This window comes from Clarias gariepinus, chromosome 9 (assembly GCF_024256425.1).
Source record: "Clarias gariepinus isolate MV-2021 ecotype Netherlands chromosome 9, CGAR_prim_01v2, whole genome shotgun sequence".
NCBI lineage: Eukaryota > Metazoa > Chordata > Actinopteri > Siluriformes > Clariidae > Clarias > Clarias gariepinus.
In genome coordinates this window covers 32,605,150-32,620,483 of record NC_071108.1, presented here as the reverse complement: position 1 = coordinate 32,620,483, position 15,334 = coordinate 32,605,150, and the positions used below count along the sequence as shown (strand labels likewise).

The window sequence follows — 15,334 nt, the reverse complement described above, 5'->3', positions numbered from 1 at the left end:
GAGAAAAACCCCGGCACACACTCCCACTGGAGTTCCTGTTTATAGCCTCGTATATTTCTGACCTACTTCTCTCTCTCTCTCTCTCTGTCTCTCTCTCTGAGTGAAGCAGCAGCAGAAGGAGGAAGCAGTGGAAGTGTGTGTGTGTGTGTGTGTGTGTGTGTGTGTGTGTGTGTGTGTGTGTGTGTGTGTGTGTGTGTGTAATTGTGCGGCTGCTTTGAGGCGTGCTGAGTGAGGATTTAACCGCGCGCCATAATCACACCGCTGTTACGACTTTCTCCCTCTTTATTTTCTGTCCCACACGCCATCATTCAGCTACTGAACACACACACACACACACTCTCAGTGTTAAAGAGTGTTAATGCAAAGGCTTGCTGTAGACATGGTGCTGGTGTGCGTGTGTGAGGTGAGGGGAGGAGAGGACAGTGCGTGAGGGGAGGAGAGGACAGTGCGTGAGGGGAGGAGAGGACAGTGCGTGAGGGGAGGAGAGGACAGTGTGTGAGGACAGGAGAGGACAGTGTGTGAGGACAGGAGAGGACAGTGTGTGAGGACAGGACAGTGTGTGAGGACAGGACAGTGTGTGAGGAGAGGAGAGGACAGTGTGTGAGGACAGGACAGTGTGTGAGGACAGGACAGTGTGTGAGGAGAGGAGAGGACTGTGTGTGAGAACAGGACAGTGTGTGAAAAGAGGACAGTGTGTGAGGGGAGGAGAGGACAGTGTGTGAGGGAAGGACAGTGTGTGAGGACAGGACAGTGTGTGAGGGGAGAAGAGGACAGTGTGTGAGGAGAGGACAGTGTGTGGAAGCAGGTTGGAGGCGGTGCTGGGGGCGGAGCCGGGGGCAGGGCGCCGCCTCTCGGTACCTGTTTCTTCCTGAGTTTGCAGATCTGCTGCTCCACCATGGTGATCTCTCGGTCCACTCGGTCCATGTTCTGGATCAGCTCCTCTTTAGAGTAGCGCGTGGACACCAGCTCCAAATCGGCCTCCATCACCGCCGGACTCACCGGAGACACGGGCTCCAGCTTCCCCATCGCGCTGCTGCCGCTACGCTCCTGTACACACACACACACACAAACACACACACACACACACGCACAGAATTAATGGTAATCATTATAGTATCATTTTCAACATTATGATTTAGTTAACAATAGTGTTTTTCTTAGTAGCACGTACACACACACACACACACAGACCGAGAGACAGGCAGGACCACACACAGAGAGGCAGACAGAGAGAGAGACAATAACACACAGACACACACACAGAGACAGACAATCACACACAGAGAGGCAGAGAGAGACATAGAGAGAGACAATCACACAAACAAAGACAGACAGAGAGAGAGATGGATGGACACAGAGAAAGACAGAGAGAGAGAGAGAGAGAGAGAGAAAGAGACAGACAGAGAGAGAAAACAGAGAGAGACAGACAAAGAGAGAGGGAGAGACAAAGAGAGAGGGAGAGACGGGCAAAAAGACAGACAGAGAGAGAGAGAAACAGACAGACAAAGACAGACAGAGAGAGAGAGAGACAGACAAAAGACAGAGAAAGAGAGAGACAGAAGACAGAGGTAGAGACAGAAGACAGACAGACAGAACTGTATAGTTGGCTATAAGTTCCCTGTTGTCACTTTATTTTACGTGTCTGTGTTTTAAAATAGTTTTCAAAAGCATCATTTAAAATGTTGTTACGAGCACACACACACACACACACACACACACACACACACACACACACACACACACACACACACACACACACACACACACACACACACACGACCCTTGAGGAATATCACTATGTAAAGTCAGGTATGATGTAGGGTAAGGGTGTGTGTGTCCTCTGGGTGCGTGCGTGTGCGTGTGTGTCCTGTGTGTGCCCTTATGCTGTCAAAACAGTCACGTCATTTCTGTCACCACTTCAACCAACAGCTGAACACATGACGGGGAGAGAGTGTGAGTGTGTGTGTGTGTGTGTGTGTGAGAGAGTGTGTGTAATCTGCAGTCGTCGTTGCTGTCGTGCGTCAGCATGTGTCTGAAGATATTAATATGGAGGTATCGGTTTACCAGCGTTAACACTCACCTGTCAAAGCCGTGTGTCTCTAAACCCTCTCACACACACACACACACACACACGATAATCACACTTCCCTACACACAGTGCATGTAATCACAAGAGACCTTCTTTCTGTGGTATATATAAACAGCAAAAGGTGTGAGATGACTGTCCTTCACACTTCTCTCACACATCTCACTCTAACACACACACACACACACACACACACACACCCCTCTGAGATGTGATTGATCCTACTATGGATGGTAAAGATCAATAATTAATAACGTAAGGAGGGTTGGGTACGGAAATACCGGTACCTATATAACCAGTATGTACTGGACCGAAACAGAAGGCGAATTTCGGTGCCACTTAAATGCCTGAACTGTCGATTGAATGACGCAGTTGTAATAAGCATCAGATTCATCGACACACATGATCGCTAAGAAGTTTTAAATACTGGATTTATGGAGTGTCATAAATTATTTCCTTAATTAGAATAATCTCGAGAACTTTGGAAAGCTTTGATAATACAAATCCAAAACATTGTTGCAGTAATGTTACTGTTCATTTTATTTCTGTAGATTAAGAGTTTATTAGATTAGATAATTTTTTTTTAATGAGACCATCCGAGATGCGCGTGAATGCAGCAACTAACGTTACACTCGCTCTGACGGCAGCAGGTGGTCTACCGCTATCTTAGCTTGCTAAATTAAACAACTTTCATTAAAATGCCTAAAACTGAACGGTCGAAAGTGTGGCTATATTTCACAAGAAAGGATTCCGACACCGTGACGTGCAGCAAATGTTTTACAGCATGTGTGTGTAAAGGGGGAAACACGTCAAAATCTAATGACACATTTGAGGGCACACGGAATAAAGTTAAAAGCAGAGGGAGGCACCGTGATTGACAGCTTGCGGACAACAGCTGGCACTATCGGTGTGGATGAGCCCAGCCCCAGTCGTACCAACCGTAGCAAAAAGGAGTCCATGGTTATGATGAGGACAGCAGCCTTTCCGCAGGTTAGTCGTAGGCTAATGTAATGTTGCATTCATGTTAACAAATGGTCAAACGATTTGTAAAATACTAATGTAACATGAATTCTGTTTATAATTATAGCTTTCCAGCTAGTACTAGAAGTACTACAACAGTGACCCCATTTACTGTTTTTATTTTATTTTTGTTCAATAAAAATGTATTCTTCAGTCATCCACCATTATTTATTTTGTGGCTTTTGTAAAGTATCGGTTCAGGCACCATTTTGCCACTGGTACCGTTTTAAAAGTATCGATTTAGCACCGGTATGGAAATAAACCCAAACGAGACCCAACCCTAAACGTAAGCGATTATAATTGTATTAAGGAAAACTTTGTGTAATATTTGTCTGTATCTCACTCGTCTATTAACACGTAGCAGCAGCTCAGGCGGCGTTCCTGTGTATCGTATTTTAGCTGCGTTATCTCATTTTAATTTATATACTATTTTTACTTCGTTCATTACTCACATAACTCACACGAGGGACTGTCCTGTCAGATCCGTTTAAAGAAAACTATAATATGAAAAAGTTTTTTTTTTTTTTTTTTTTTCAGTAATCGGTTTAAACATTTATACAAGGGGCGTTCAGGTCGAACCGGGACTTGTAATGGAATTTCTGCTGAGTGAAGGCGTAAAAGCGATCGTACAGTCTTGACCTTGCTCCGAGCCACTTCCACATGTTTGCAGCATTAAAGGAGTTCCTGGGCGGCCGGTGTTTCAAACGTGACTCAGGCAGTCAGAGAAAACTTTCTACCTTAAAGGTATCCCAAGCTCTAGTGAAACACTGATCAAACGCTGATTAAAGCTCACAACTCTAACGTAAGTGGACCTGCTGCTGTAACCAGAACGCCTCAGATTTTGCTCATCCAAGGACTCTTAACCTACAACCTGCTCACACACTCTTCGTAACCTGTTATAATGCTGCTATGCGCTCCCACACACACACACCAGAATGGGTGTGGTTTTTGCTAGCGTGGTGGGTGAAGGAGATCGAGAGCGATACGGCATACTCGATTGGAAATTGAAACTGCGTTTGATAGCATCGCGCTCGGTCCCGTCACACAGCCTCTGGGACAGGAAGCGTCTGGGCTTGGTGTGGTGTGTAGGTGTGGGGACGGGGGACGCGAGTTATTATCCCTAACATCTGCCTCTGTCTCACACAGACACACAAATCAAACTCTGTAAAGATGTGAAATCACACACACACAGGTTTGTAGTCCCCAGGCTCATCTGTGCTGAATGAGCCGGAGTTGGTGGCAGCAGGATGGAGACGGAGCTTAATGCTAAAAGACACGCTGATTTATGGAGCCAATAAAGGCGCGGCGAGCGACGACCCGCTGATCATCGCTCCTGTGCTCGCGCAGCGCACCACCCCTCCCCCCCGCCAACCTCGCACCCTAAACCCTGCGAAGCCTCCGCTTTAACCCGCGGCGCCGCGCTCGCCTTTTCTACTTACACAGCCTGGGTTAAACTGCCTGTTTCCATGGCAACTACTTTCTGACTGGACGTGGAAACTAAGACATGACTACGCTGAGATTGTGAGAATATGGGAAGTAACACACACACATAGGCAAGAAAAAGTTGTTTTCTGCTTTTTTATAAAATGTGATCCGATCAAGAGTATTAAAAGTACATAATGTACACAAAAAAAAACATTATGGTATTTTATGTCTTTATGAGAACAACCGTTATAGCCTCATAGTGCTGGTGGAAATATGTATGTAAATTCTTGAGTTAATGACCCTAAAAGAAGCTAATTGGAGTCAGACGTGGTCATACCTGGAGTCTCGTTAAGTAAATTAGTTTGGAAGTTGTGGACTTAATCCACTTTGACTGATGAAAAAGTCACACACCAGTCCACAGTTGGAGACAAATGGAGACATCTTGGGACTGCAGCTAGTCTACCAAAAAGTGGGTGCAATGATGCGAAGAGCACAACGAAGACACATCAACAACTTGGATGTTGTGGATACTTGGATCACATTTTATGACAAATTTGGGCAGAAAACTATAAAACCCCAAAAATTTAACATAGTTTTTATTTTTATATATATATATATATATATATATATATATATATATATATATATATATATATATATATATACATATATATACACACACACACACACACACATACAGTTGTGCATGTGTCTGTGCGTGTGTATATATGTATATATATATATATATATACACATATACACACACACACGTATGTATGTGTGTGTATATGTGTATATATAAAATCAATAAAAAAAAATTTGTTCACTTCTTTATACACACGCATATACATATATAAAGGGCCATAAGACTGATCTGTGTGTGAGAAAGAGAAGGAGAGAGCACAAGAAAGAATAAAAAGAAAAGGATAGAGACAGAAATAAATAAACCCTGACAAAAAGAAAGAGACAAAGGATTGAGAAGGACAAACCGAAAGAGAAGACTGCAGCGGTTACAGAGCGAGAAGCCAAGATAGATAAAAATCGTGTAAGAAAGAAAGAGACACAAAAAAAGCTAGAAAGAGAGAAAAAGAGAGATCAGATAAGTTAGAAAGATGAAAAACAGAGGGAAAAGAAACAATGACAGAGACAAAAAACAAAAGTAGAACTGAGACAGATAAGAGAAAAAAAAACTCAGAGAGAGAGAGAGAGAGAGAGAGAGAAGAAGTATACTACAGAGACCTCGTGCAAAAGGCACATCCAAATTCCATGTATTATTACTGGGCAGCCATTATAAGAGCGCTGATGTTTTGGGTAAATAATGACATTAATCCCCCTGTTTGGACAAGTCTGGAGGGGGCTTCAGTTCGGCCCACTTCTCTAATAGCATTATTGTGTTATAAAATAGCACTTATTCAACCAATCTCTAGTTTAAACTCTAATCCAGTTGTTATACATTCAGTTATAATCTGGAATCAATTCAGACTATTGTTTTCCCTCAAAGAGTTACCGCAGGCTGATTCAATTGCTAAAAATTACATGTTTGTTCCATCGATAATGGATGATGCTTTTACAGTTTGGGCTAGAAAGGGTTTGGTCTCATTGTCTGAACATTATTTTGATGGAAATTTTGCATCTTTCAAACTGTTTGTACAGAAATACGACATTCCCAAATCACATTTTTATAGATACTTGCAGCTTCTGAACTTTGTGGCATTGAATTTTTATAATTTCCCATCATGCCCTCCACTTTCTTTATTAGATTGAATATTTAAATGAATAAAAACAAACAATACGCAGGATTTATGAATTGCTCAGTGTGCATGATTAACAGCTTTAGATTTACTCAGAAATAAATGGGAGACAGATTTAGATGAACCAATTTCAGCGGAAATCTGGCACAAAACAATACCTGGAATTTTCTCATCATCCATTTGCCTTAGACATGCTGTAATACGATTTAAGATTGTGCATCGTCTACACTGGTCAAAAGTCAGACTTTCTAAGATTAAAACTGATACAGACGCCACATGTGCCAGATGCAGACAGGCTCCTTTAACTCTGCTGCAGATGTTCTGGACTTGTCCAAATCTTTACATGTTCTGGACCAATATTTTTGAGACCTTTTCTGGACTATTTGGAGAGACAGTAGAGCCATCTCCATTTATTGCCTTGTTTGGTGTGCCCCCAGAAAACACTAGCTTTATCCAAAGGAAAATTAAGATATTGGCCTTCTGCTCCCTCCTGGCTAGGAGACCGATATTGACGGGACCAACATTGGGAAGGACCAACATTTAGTCGCTGGATAAGGGAAGTGATGGAAGTGTACTGCATTAAGCTGGAGAAAATCAGGTATACAGTTAGAGGGTCTACTGGCAACATTTTATAATATTTGGCAGCCTTTCTTAACGTTTGCTGAAGGTATGAGCACATGTAATGTTGTACTGTAAAGAAAGGGTGTGGGGAAAATTACTTATTATTTTTAAAAAAATTTATGGACATCTGATTGTTATGGCATCTTTGTGTTTGTCTGGTGTTAGAGGGGTTTGGTTTTGTGTTCTCTTTTGATGTGTTTGTGTTTTTTCTGTATAATTTGAAAATAAATAAATAAAAAACGTTGTTTAAAGAGAGAGAGAGCGCAAGACGAAGTGAAAGAGAAAGAGGAAGAGAGAGACAGAAAAAGTGAAAAGAGAACAAGAGAAAACAACAAAGACAAAAAAATGAAACAAAGAAAAAGAGTTATAAAAAAAGAGTGAGAGAAAAATCAAGACAAAGAAAAAAAGGGTGAAAAAGTAAAAGCACAAAACAGGACAAAAAACATAACTGACAAAAATGGAAAGACAGGTGTAGAGAATGAGACAGAGGGAAAGATGAAACGTAGAGAAAAAAAGAGACAGGTCAAAAAAGAGAAGCACATGTAGAGAGAGAGAATCATTTTGAACTCAAAGTGTGGACGGGACATGTGACTGGTGAACAGGTATAACTTCCTGCAGGCTAGCTGTACACGCTCGTTAAGCTCGTTAGCCTCTCGGCTCATGTCCTGGCCGAGATCACTGACCTTGACGACGTCCTCGGCTCCGCCTAGAGGCAGAGGCAGACGCTGAGATGGGTGGCGCATTAGAGACTCGGCCCCCATGTCCAGACGAGGACGCTTTATCTCTCCGTACTCCACCTCCGACTGGCCGCTGACGTCCTGCAGATACACTTGCTCGTACCGCACGTGGGGCTCAACGCCTCTGAAAGGAAATGAGACATACCGTGATTAGACGTGAGGAGGAAATCGATTACAGGAAATGATGTAATCACTTGGTGCCAATAAGAACTGTAGATTCCAGAAGTATCACGCTTTTATATATGTGTAATGTGTGAGTTTGAGACGAATTCACTCAAAGAGACAGATCGGAGGCTTTTATTGTGTGTGCGCGCGATTGTGTTCTAGACATAAAAATGTGTTTCTGTTGAGGCTGATCGGCTGGAAACCAGTTAATTCTGCTCAATTATAAATGTAAAAATTAGAAATGCACCGAAATGAAAATTCTGGGCCGAAAACGAAACCGAAATTTTTGGATGCACTTGGCCGAAAACCGATACCGAAACCGAAAATGGCTTCATTAAAAAACATGTTTAAAATATTTTATTTTTGTTTGTATTAAAAAAATGTTGCATATTGCAACTTTGCTGTCTTCATCTGAAACTCTGAAGTGCTTCCAAACCGCCGACATACTCCGTGTTTGATGCATAATGACAGCGCGAACGAGACGGGAGGATGGGAGAGGCGTGGCGACAATTTCGGCTTTTATTTTCGGCGCTTTCTTACGTTTCGGCCGAAACCGATAATGCTATAAATTTCGGTGCATCCCTAGTAAATATAGTTTATAAAAAAAAGTTTTTGGAGTCAGCGTTACGTTGATCACTGCAGAAAACAATCAGGATTCAGAACTGAATTGATTTTTCTCCATCTCTAATGAGCAGGTAAGAGGAGTGTACAGGTGTGTGTGTGTGTGTTTCCTCACTACATAGTACATAGAGTCGCTTTGTACACGTTATGATCGCTTCTCATCTGGCTGGCTCACCTCCAAATACCCAGCATGCCTTAGTGCGCTGTTAACCGCTATTCTTAGGAAACCGCTCCTGCCTGCTGCCTCAGTGCCAGGAGCTCTGTGTGTGTGTGTGTGTGGGTTTTTTCATATTTACTATGGCTTAGGTGATGCTCGGCAAAGATCAGACATTTATAACACTGCCTGACCTAATTATGTCAAACTCACACACACACACACACACACACACTTTCACCACCGCAGGTCTCCATAGCAGCCTGACAATTGTATAATCACATCATCATATCATCATAGTACAGCTTTCATCTCTCTCTCTCTCTCTACACACCTCACATCTCTCTCTCTGCTTCCTTTCTTTCTCTCTCCTCTTCTAGAAATATCTATCCATCCTTTCTCACCTTCCAGATATTTCTCTCACCCCCTTTCGGTCTCTCTTTCTCTCCCTTTCTCTCTCCATATCTTTATCCATCTGAAGTCCCATGAAAAAGAATTTCCTATTTTTAGTTTTTTTTTTACTATTTTTCTCACACTTGAATGATTTCAATTAAACAAATTTTTATATTTTATAAAGATAATGTGTTATGTTTAAATAATGATTTTATTCATTTAAAAAAAAAATGCTGTTAAAACCTATCTGGCCCTATGTGAAAAAGTAATTGCCCCCCACGCCTTGATAATTCATGAATTATGACACGTGCATTATTTCCCTGCCGCTCTCCGTCTGTCTCTCGCCCCGTCTCCCTGCGACTCTCCGTCTGTCTCTCGCCCCGTCTCCCTGCGACTCGCCGTCTGTCTCTCGCCCCGTCTCCCTGCGACTCGCCGTCTGTCTTTTGCCGTCTGTCTCTCGCCCCGTCTCCCTGCGACTCGCCGTCTGTCTCTCGCCCCGTCTCCCTGCGACTCGCCGTCTGTCTTTTGCCGTCTGTCTCTCGCCCCGTCTCCCTGCGACTCTCCGTCTGTCTCTCGCCCCGTCTCCCTGCGACTCGCCGTCTGTCTCTCGCCCCGTCTCCCTGCGACTCGCCGTCTGTCTTTTGCCGTCTGTCTCTCGCCCCGTCTCCCTGCGACTCGCCGTCTGTCTCTCGCCCCGTCCCCCTGCGACTCGCCGTCTGTCTCTCGCCCCATCTTCCTGCGACTCGCCGTCTGTCTCTCGCCCCATCTCCCTGCGATTCTCCGTCTGTCTCTCGCCCCTCAATCTGTCCCCGTCTCTTCTTGTCTGCCTGTCTCTCTTTCTTTAGGCGTCAGATGGAACTGTATTTGGCACTGGAGTTCCCTGTCTGCCTCCCTGCATTAACTAGAGGAAAAACGGTATGCCTGTGCCTGTGCGTGTGTGTGTACGCGTGCATGTGAGAGGCGGCTCTTACACAATGCTTATGCAAGGATCTGAAACTGTGTGTTACTCTGAATACATGGTGAAATAGTGAATAAGGTCTGAGAAGAGCTCTCACACACACACAGCTCACAAACACCTCACACTCATCCTTAGTGTTTAATTCTAATTCTTTAATTTCAGCAAATAGATAAACAAACAAACAAACAAAAGCAGGAAATTAACTCCACACCAGCACGGTCTCTTCCCTATCGCACTAAACCAAATCCCGAGCGTGTGTGTGTGTGTGCGTGTGTGTGTGTGTGGTTTCCGAGGTGTTTTTTTTTTTTCGCTTTCCTGACTTGACGTTAAACAGACGCTTCATCACGTCGCTCCAGCTTAGCTGTAAATATCCAACTTTTTCCCCCTCATCAATTTTCACTCTTTTCTGACAGAGACTGTTTACACTGGAAGCGGTTACTCGGCGCGCACCGCTCGCCTGCATCACACTCACATTTATAAAGAAAAGCGATTAATGCACTTCTTTTCCAGAACCCTGATCAGAGGCACACGCTTTACAGGTTTTAGTTCTAGCCATCATGCAGAGACAGAAAGAGAGATGAGGAAAGGTTGCGACCTCCTCATGCGTTCCCGGTAATACATCTCATAAACTGCGTTACTGTACTTAAGTACATATAAGTAATCTTTCTTACTTTGTTTTATTAGAGGACTTTTTTTTTTTCTTTTACTTTTTCTCTGCTCTATAATACAGCAATCATCATCTGTACTTCTACTTCACTACTCACTTAAGTGGTGTGCAGTATTTGATGCAGGAATTTTGCCATCTGGTGGCTATTAGGCATAATCACATGAATTGCCTTTCCTTCAAGACACATAACAACAAAGGGTGTCTGGTTGGAGAGGTGAGTTTTGTTTGTTGTTTTTTTTTGTTTTTTTTTTACCTATAAAAAAAAAAAAGAGTACTTGGACTTGTATATTTGTTTATTCGAGTAATACTTGCCCTGTGCCCTGCCCACCTACTCACTCCCAACACTCTCCTCTGCTTCGTAACGTCTCTACAACATGGTATCGTGATGCTTAAAGATATTGTTTACCTCTCGCTCCCGGGCTGAAACTCCGACAGCAGGGATGGTCTCCGGCGGTGAGACTGGGTGAGAACTCCGTGCGAGAGATGGGATCCAAAGTCCCGGGCATGGTAGTCCACAATACCGACATCCTGCTCGACACACACAAAAAACACACACCATTACATTTAATACATCTTTGATTTTTACATTTTAAATCAAGATCAACTCTCTGGAATAATTTCTAAACATTACGCAACAACGTGACGTCACAGGCAACCAATCGGCGACACACTGATGTGATGATGCATGATGAGGGTGTGAGTCGGGCCTGCGTTGCCATGGCAACACGACCTGTAGCATTGTAGTCGTCTAACGCCAGAGCAAAAGCGTTGTTTTTTTTATTATTTCATCAGTTATAAAGGGTTAGATAACGATCATCATCACCACCATCATGGCAGCCTGTTCTCAAGAAACCGTGTCAGAAAATATCCCCTCCCACGGACAGTCCCTGTGAACGAGCCGTTACCATAGAAACGATAGTGTGTCAGAACACTGTAAAAACCTGTGACCTGCTGTTTTTAAAAAAAAAACTTTAATAAATAAATAAACTGATTAACACCTTCCGAACAATCAGAGTGGAGATCCTGACGTCACTGCCTAGTTTTGAAATAGTTTTGAAGGCGATGTTATTTTATGCCAGGCTTTTCTTCCTTAACTGGATATTCGACGTCAAGACGCCGTGCGTTATACGGCTATAAAGCACTTGAGACCAGGGTTAGGTTATACTGTTAAAGTGAACGTGCTCTTTCAACAGTAACACCAATAACACCAGTAGGACCAGTAGGACCAGTCGGCCGGTGTGTCAGCGCAATCTTAGACCCTGACTGATGAGAGCGCGGAGGAACACAGCCGGCGGTGTTCCTGACTCAACTCTACAGCCAGTGCTGGGAAAAAGAAGCGCTGCGTCCAAAACCTGTTTACAGAAAGATTAGTGTCGCCTTACAGGGAAGAGCATTAACTGGTACAGTCAGAGTGCGCGCACACACACACGCACACACAAACGGCCTCCAAGGAAGCAAGTCATCTTCTCTTTCATTATTAACAATAATATTACAACTTTATTATTTTAAAGACGATCGTAAATCTAATCTAGATCGGAAATCGTTCTGAGTGAGGAAGGATGTTGCCATGGTTACGACGCACCTCAGGCAAAAATCCTTTTTCTTAGGCAAGGTTTCTGAGATTGCAACAACAAACCAGAGATGTGTGCAGAAGTTTAGGCACCCTTCCGAGTGAGACACTACAGCAGCATTCACAGAACTCGCTTCGTAAGCTTTCCAACAAAAAACAATTTGTCTATTATTTTTTTATTTTTTTTAAATCACAGTTTATATATGATATTGCATTGGGAGGGGGCAATTACTTTTTCACACAGGGCCAAATTTTTTGCCCCCTTTAAATAAATAAAATCATTATTTAAACATTGCATTTTGTATTTCCTTAGGTTATTTCTATGTAATATTAAAATAAAAACACAGGGCAAATACTTATTCACAGAACTGTATATTATTTCCTTGCGTGTTTAAGATCCTCACACAGACTCCTGATCGCCGTCATGTTGTGAAACTCTCTCTCTTTCCAGCTTCTTGACCGACTGCGTGGAAACATCCTTTCACATAACTGGAACCGGAAGGGCGCACATTCTTTTGCAAATGCCGTTACCCGTTTTACTCACTGCTTTATTAATGACATCAATCAATCATTTCGTCTGAAGCTGATTTGTTTGTAACAACTCATCAGCCACAGTGGTGCACAAACTTTTGCACGCACAACCTCATTACCGTGTGAGCGCGGGATAACTGCATAGGAAGGCCGGCCGCGCTCGGGAGGTGTCGGGCTTCCACCGCTCTCCGGCTCTGGGGCACCGGCTGCGGGTGAGACGACATGCTGACGACGGGACTTTCACTACACGCAGGAAGTGGGTGTGGCTGCTCTATGCACGCTGACCATTCTTGGGAATCGAGTCCTGACAGTTAACAGCAACCTGAAGGGAGAGGAGCAAAGAGATGAGATGGAGAGGAACGTGTGGGAGTCAACAACAGATTAATCTTTAAAAAACAAAAAAAAGAAGAAAAAAAAAATTGAAATTCTGAAAAGATGAGACTCATTATCTAGGATAGGATGGTTGAGAGACAGAGAGCGAGAGAGAGAGAGAGAGAGAGAGAGAGACGCACCATCCACCAAATCCAACACATTTACAGAAACAAAGTGAAATTTATTCTTCTGATTCCTTTGCTAGTTTGATTTTAAAACACAAAAATATAGAGGGGGTAAAAAAGGGCGAAAGCGTAGAGGAACTTTTTTTTTTAATTATTATTACCGAGCGTTAAACGCTAATTTGATCATTTCATTTAATTCAATAAGAACTGGGTGTGTTTATTTTTGAGATTTGTTGGCCAAATTCTTCCAAAAACCATCTCTGCTATTTTTGTTACAGTGTAGTCAGTTTACCAGGTCAGATCTAAACAAAAATAATAATAAATAAAAAATTTATTAAAAATTAATTAAAAACGCCCTACATGCCGTGTTTGATTCAATAGAGTCGACTCACTCGGGAACACTGAGCTGACTCACTGATTCACTGCCTCGATTTACTCAGATACTGTTTGTGTATGTCAATCTCCCCAGATATGTTTTCTGAAGCCTCTGAAGCCGCAAACACACCGACATCAAATAATCTCTCGCCACATAGAGAGATACGAGAGATTCTTCGCATCTCTATGCCAAAATTCTGCACAAGCGCTTTAGAGTGCAGGTTCGAGAGAGAGAGCGAGAGAGACAGAAAAAGAGCAAGAGTCAGCACATTTTTATATGCTATAAATACACACACAGACACACCGAGCAGATCCGGCTGAGCCAAGCAGATTTAATACACTGTCAGTGCAGCGCAGAACAAAGAAAAGCACCTGCGTGTTTTGATTATTACAGTTCAGCTCGAGCAAATGTCACAGGCTGAAAAACGAGCCATTATTCTGAGACACGTTAAAGCGATAAAAAGCCAGTAAAAACGACAGGATCGTGGACTGAGACAAAAACCAGAACACCGCCGACACAACGTTCCTCGTTTAGCTAAGTTTTATCGGCTAAGTGTTCTTTCTGGGTTCTTGCGAGAAACTTGGTGAGTGCTGAAGATATCAGTGGAAAAAAAATCTAAATTTCTGTGAAACAGAGGAAAGGAAGCTGGGGGAGTTTCTGATCCTTACATTCCTCCAATCTGGGTTTACTGGTGATAGTAACCGTGTAGGTGTTTAATTCTGTCGAATAACTCACAGTTCTTCAGGAACCGCGATATTGGTTTTTAATTGCGTCAGCATGTTTTTTTTTCCCTTAGATAGAAGTCAGATACAGACAGACTTTGTAAAACATAATTCATTAAAAAAATCAGACAGAAGGTCAAATAGACCAGCAGTCAGAGGGAAAAAAAAAACATACACAAATATAAATTGTCTTAATTTTGGTCTGTGACTTTCTGACTGACAGGCAGACAGATACTTATACAGATACAAACAGTGAGACAGACTCTCTCAGACAGGCTGTCAGAGAGACAGAGTCTGAGTAACAGACAGACAGAAAGATTGAGAGACAGACAGTCAGAGAGACCAAAAGTCAGACAGTTTGTCTAAAAAAGTCTGAGAGACTGAGACAGATACAGTCAGAAGGTCGGAGAGACAGACAGCCTCATAGTGAAACAGACAGGGTTAAGTCAGGTGGTGTGTATCCTCATTCCAGGAAATATGACCACGTCCACTAAGACCACAGAGCTGCAGAACACACCAGAAAACTACACAAGACTACATACCATTGAATCTGACAGTAGGTCAGAAATATTAACAATCAGACAGACAGACAGACAGACTTGTATATCTAAACGAAACATTACTAGCCAACACCAAATGAAAACAGACCTGGCCATCAGACATAAATCCAGAGAGAAGAGAAAAATATTAGATAAAGGAAGATCAAACAAAAGGTATTGCTAATAAAAACACTAACATATCCAATCTATAGAAAAAAAGAACCTGTTAGACAGATCCTTGATCAACAGACAGGGACGATCAGACAGACAGACTCATTTTATTATCCGTGAGCGCTGATTCCTCACACTCGCAGCTTTTTAACAGGGAAAGAGAGAGCACGGAGTCCGCGCAGAACCTTTATCTGAGGTAGAAAGAATCACCTGGGTGCCTTTTTACAGCAGGAGGAGGATGAAGGCTGACATGAAGCTGAAAACAGTGTTTGTAGTGCAGTCTCACACTCCAACTCGAACGGAGAGAGGGAGAGGAAGAGATGACTGAGG

The 15,334-nt window shown here is 42.8% G+C and overlaps 1 protein-coding gene across 3 annotated transcripts in view; it reads right to left on the bottom strand.

Moving 5' to 3' along the window:
- The window catches only part of ncor2 (nuclear receptor corepressor 2), an 87,929-nt gene that overhangs the window by 54,507 nt on the left and 18,088 nt on the right, over positions 1-15,334 (bottom strand). For all 3 annotated transcript variants that reach the window (XM_053504658.1, XM_053504657.1, XM_053504659.1), the window contains exons 2-5: positions 12,819-13,021; positions 11,005-11,126; positions 7,587-7,764; positions 859-1,047 (exon numbers count right to left, since the gene is read on the bottom strand). In XM_053504658.1, the coding sequence (XP_053360633.1) occupies positions 859-1,047; positions 7,587-7,764; positions 11,005-11,126; positions 12,819-12,923 (594 nt within the window). In that variant the 5' untranslated portion in view covers positions 12,924-13,021. The remainder of the gene's footprint in view (positions 1-858; positions 1,048-7,586; positions 7,765-11,004; positions 11,127-12,818; positions 13,022-15,334) is intronic.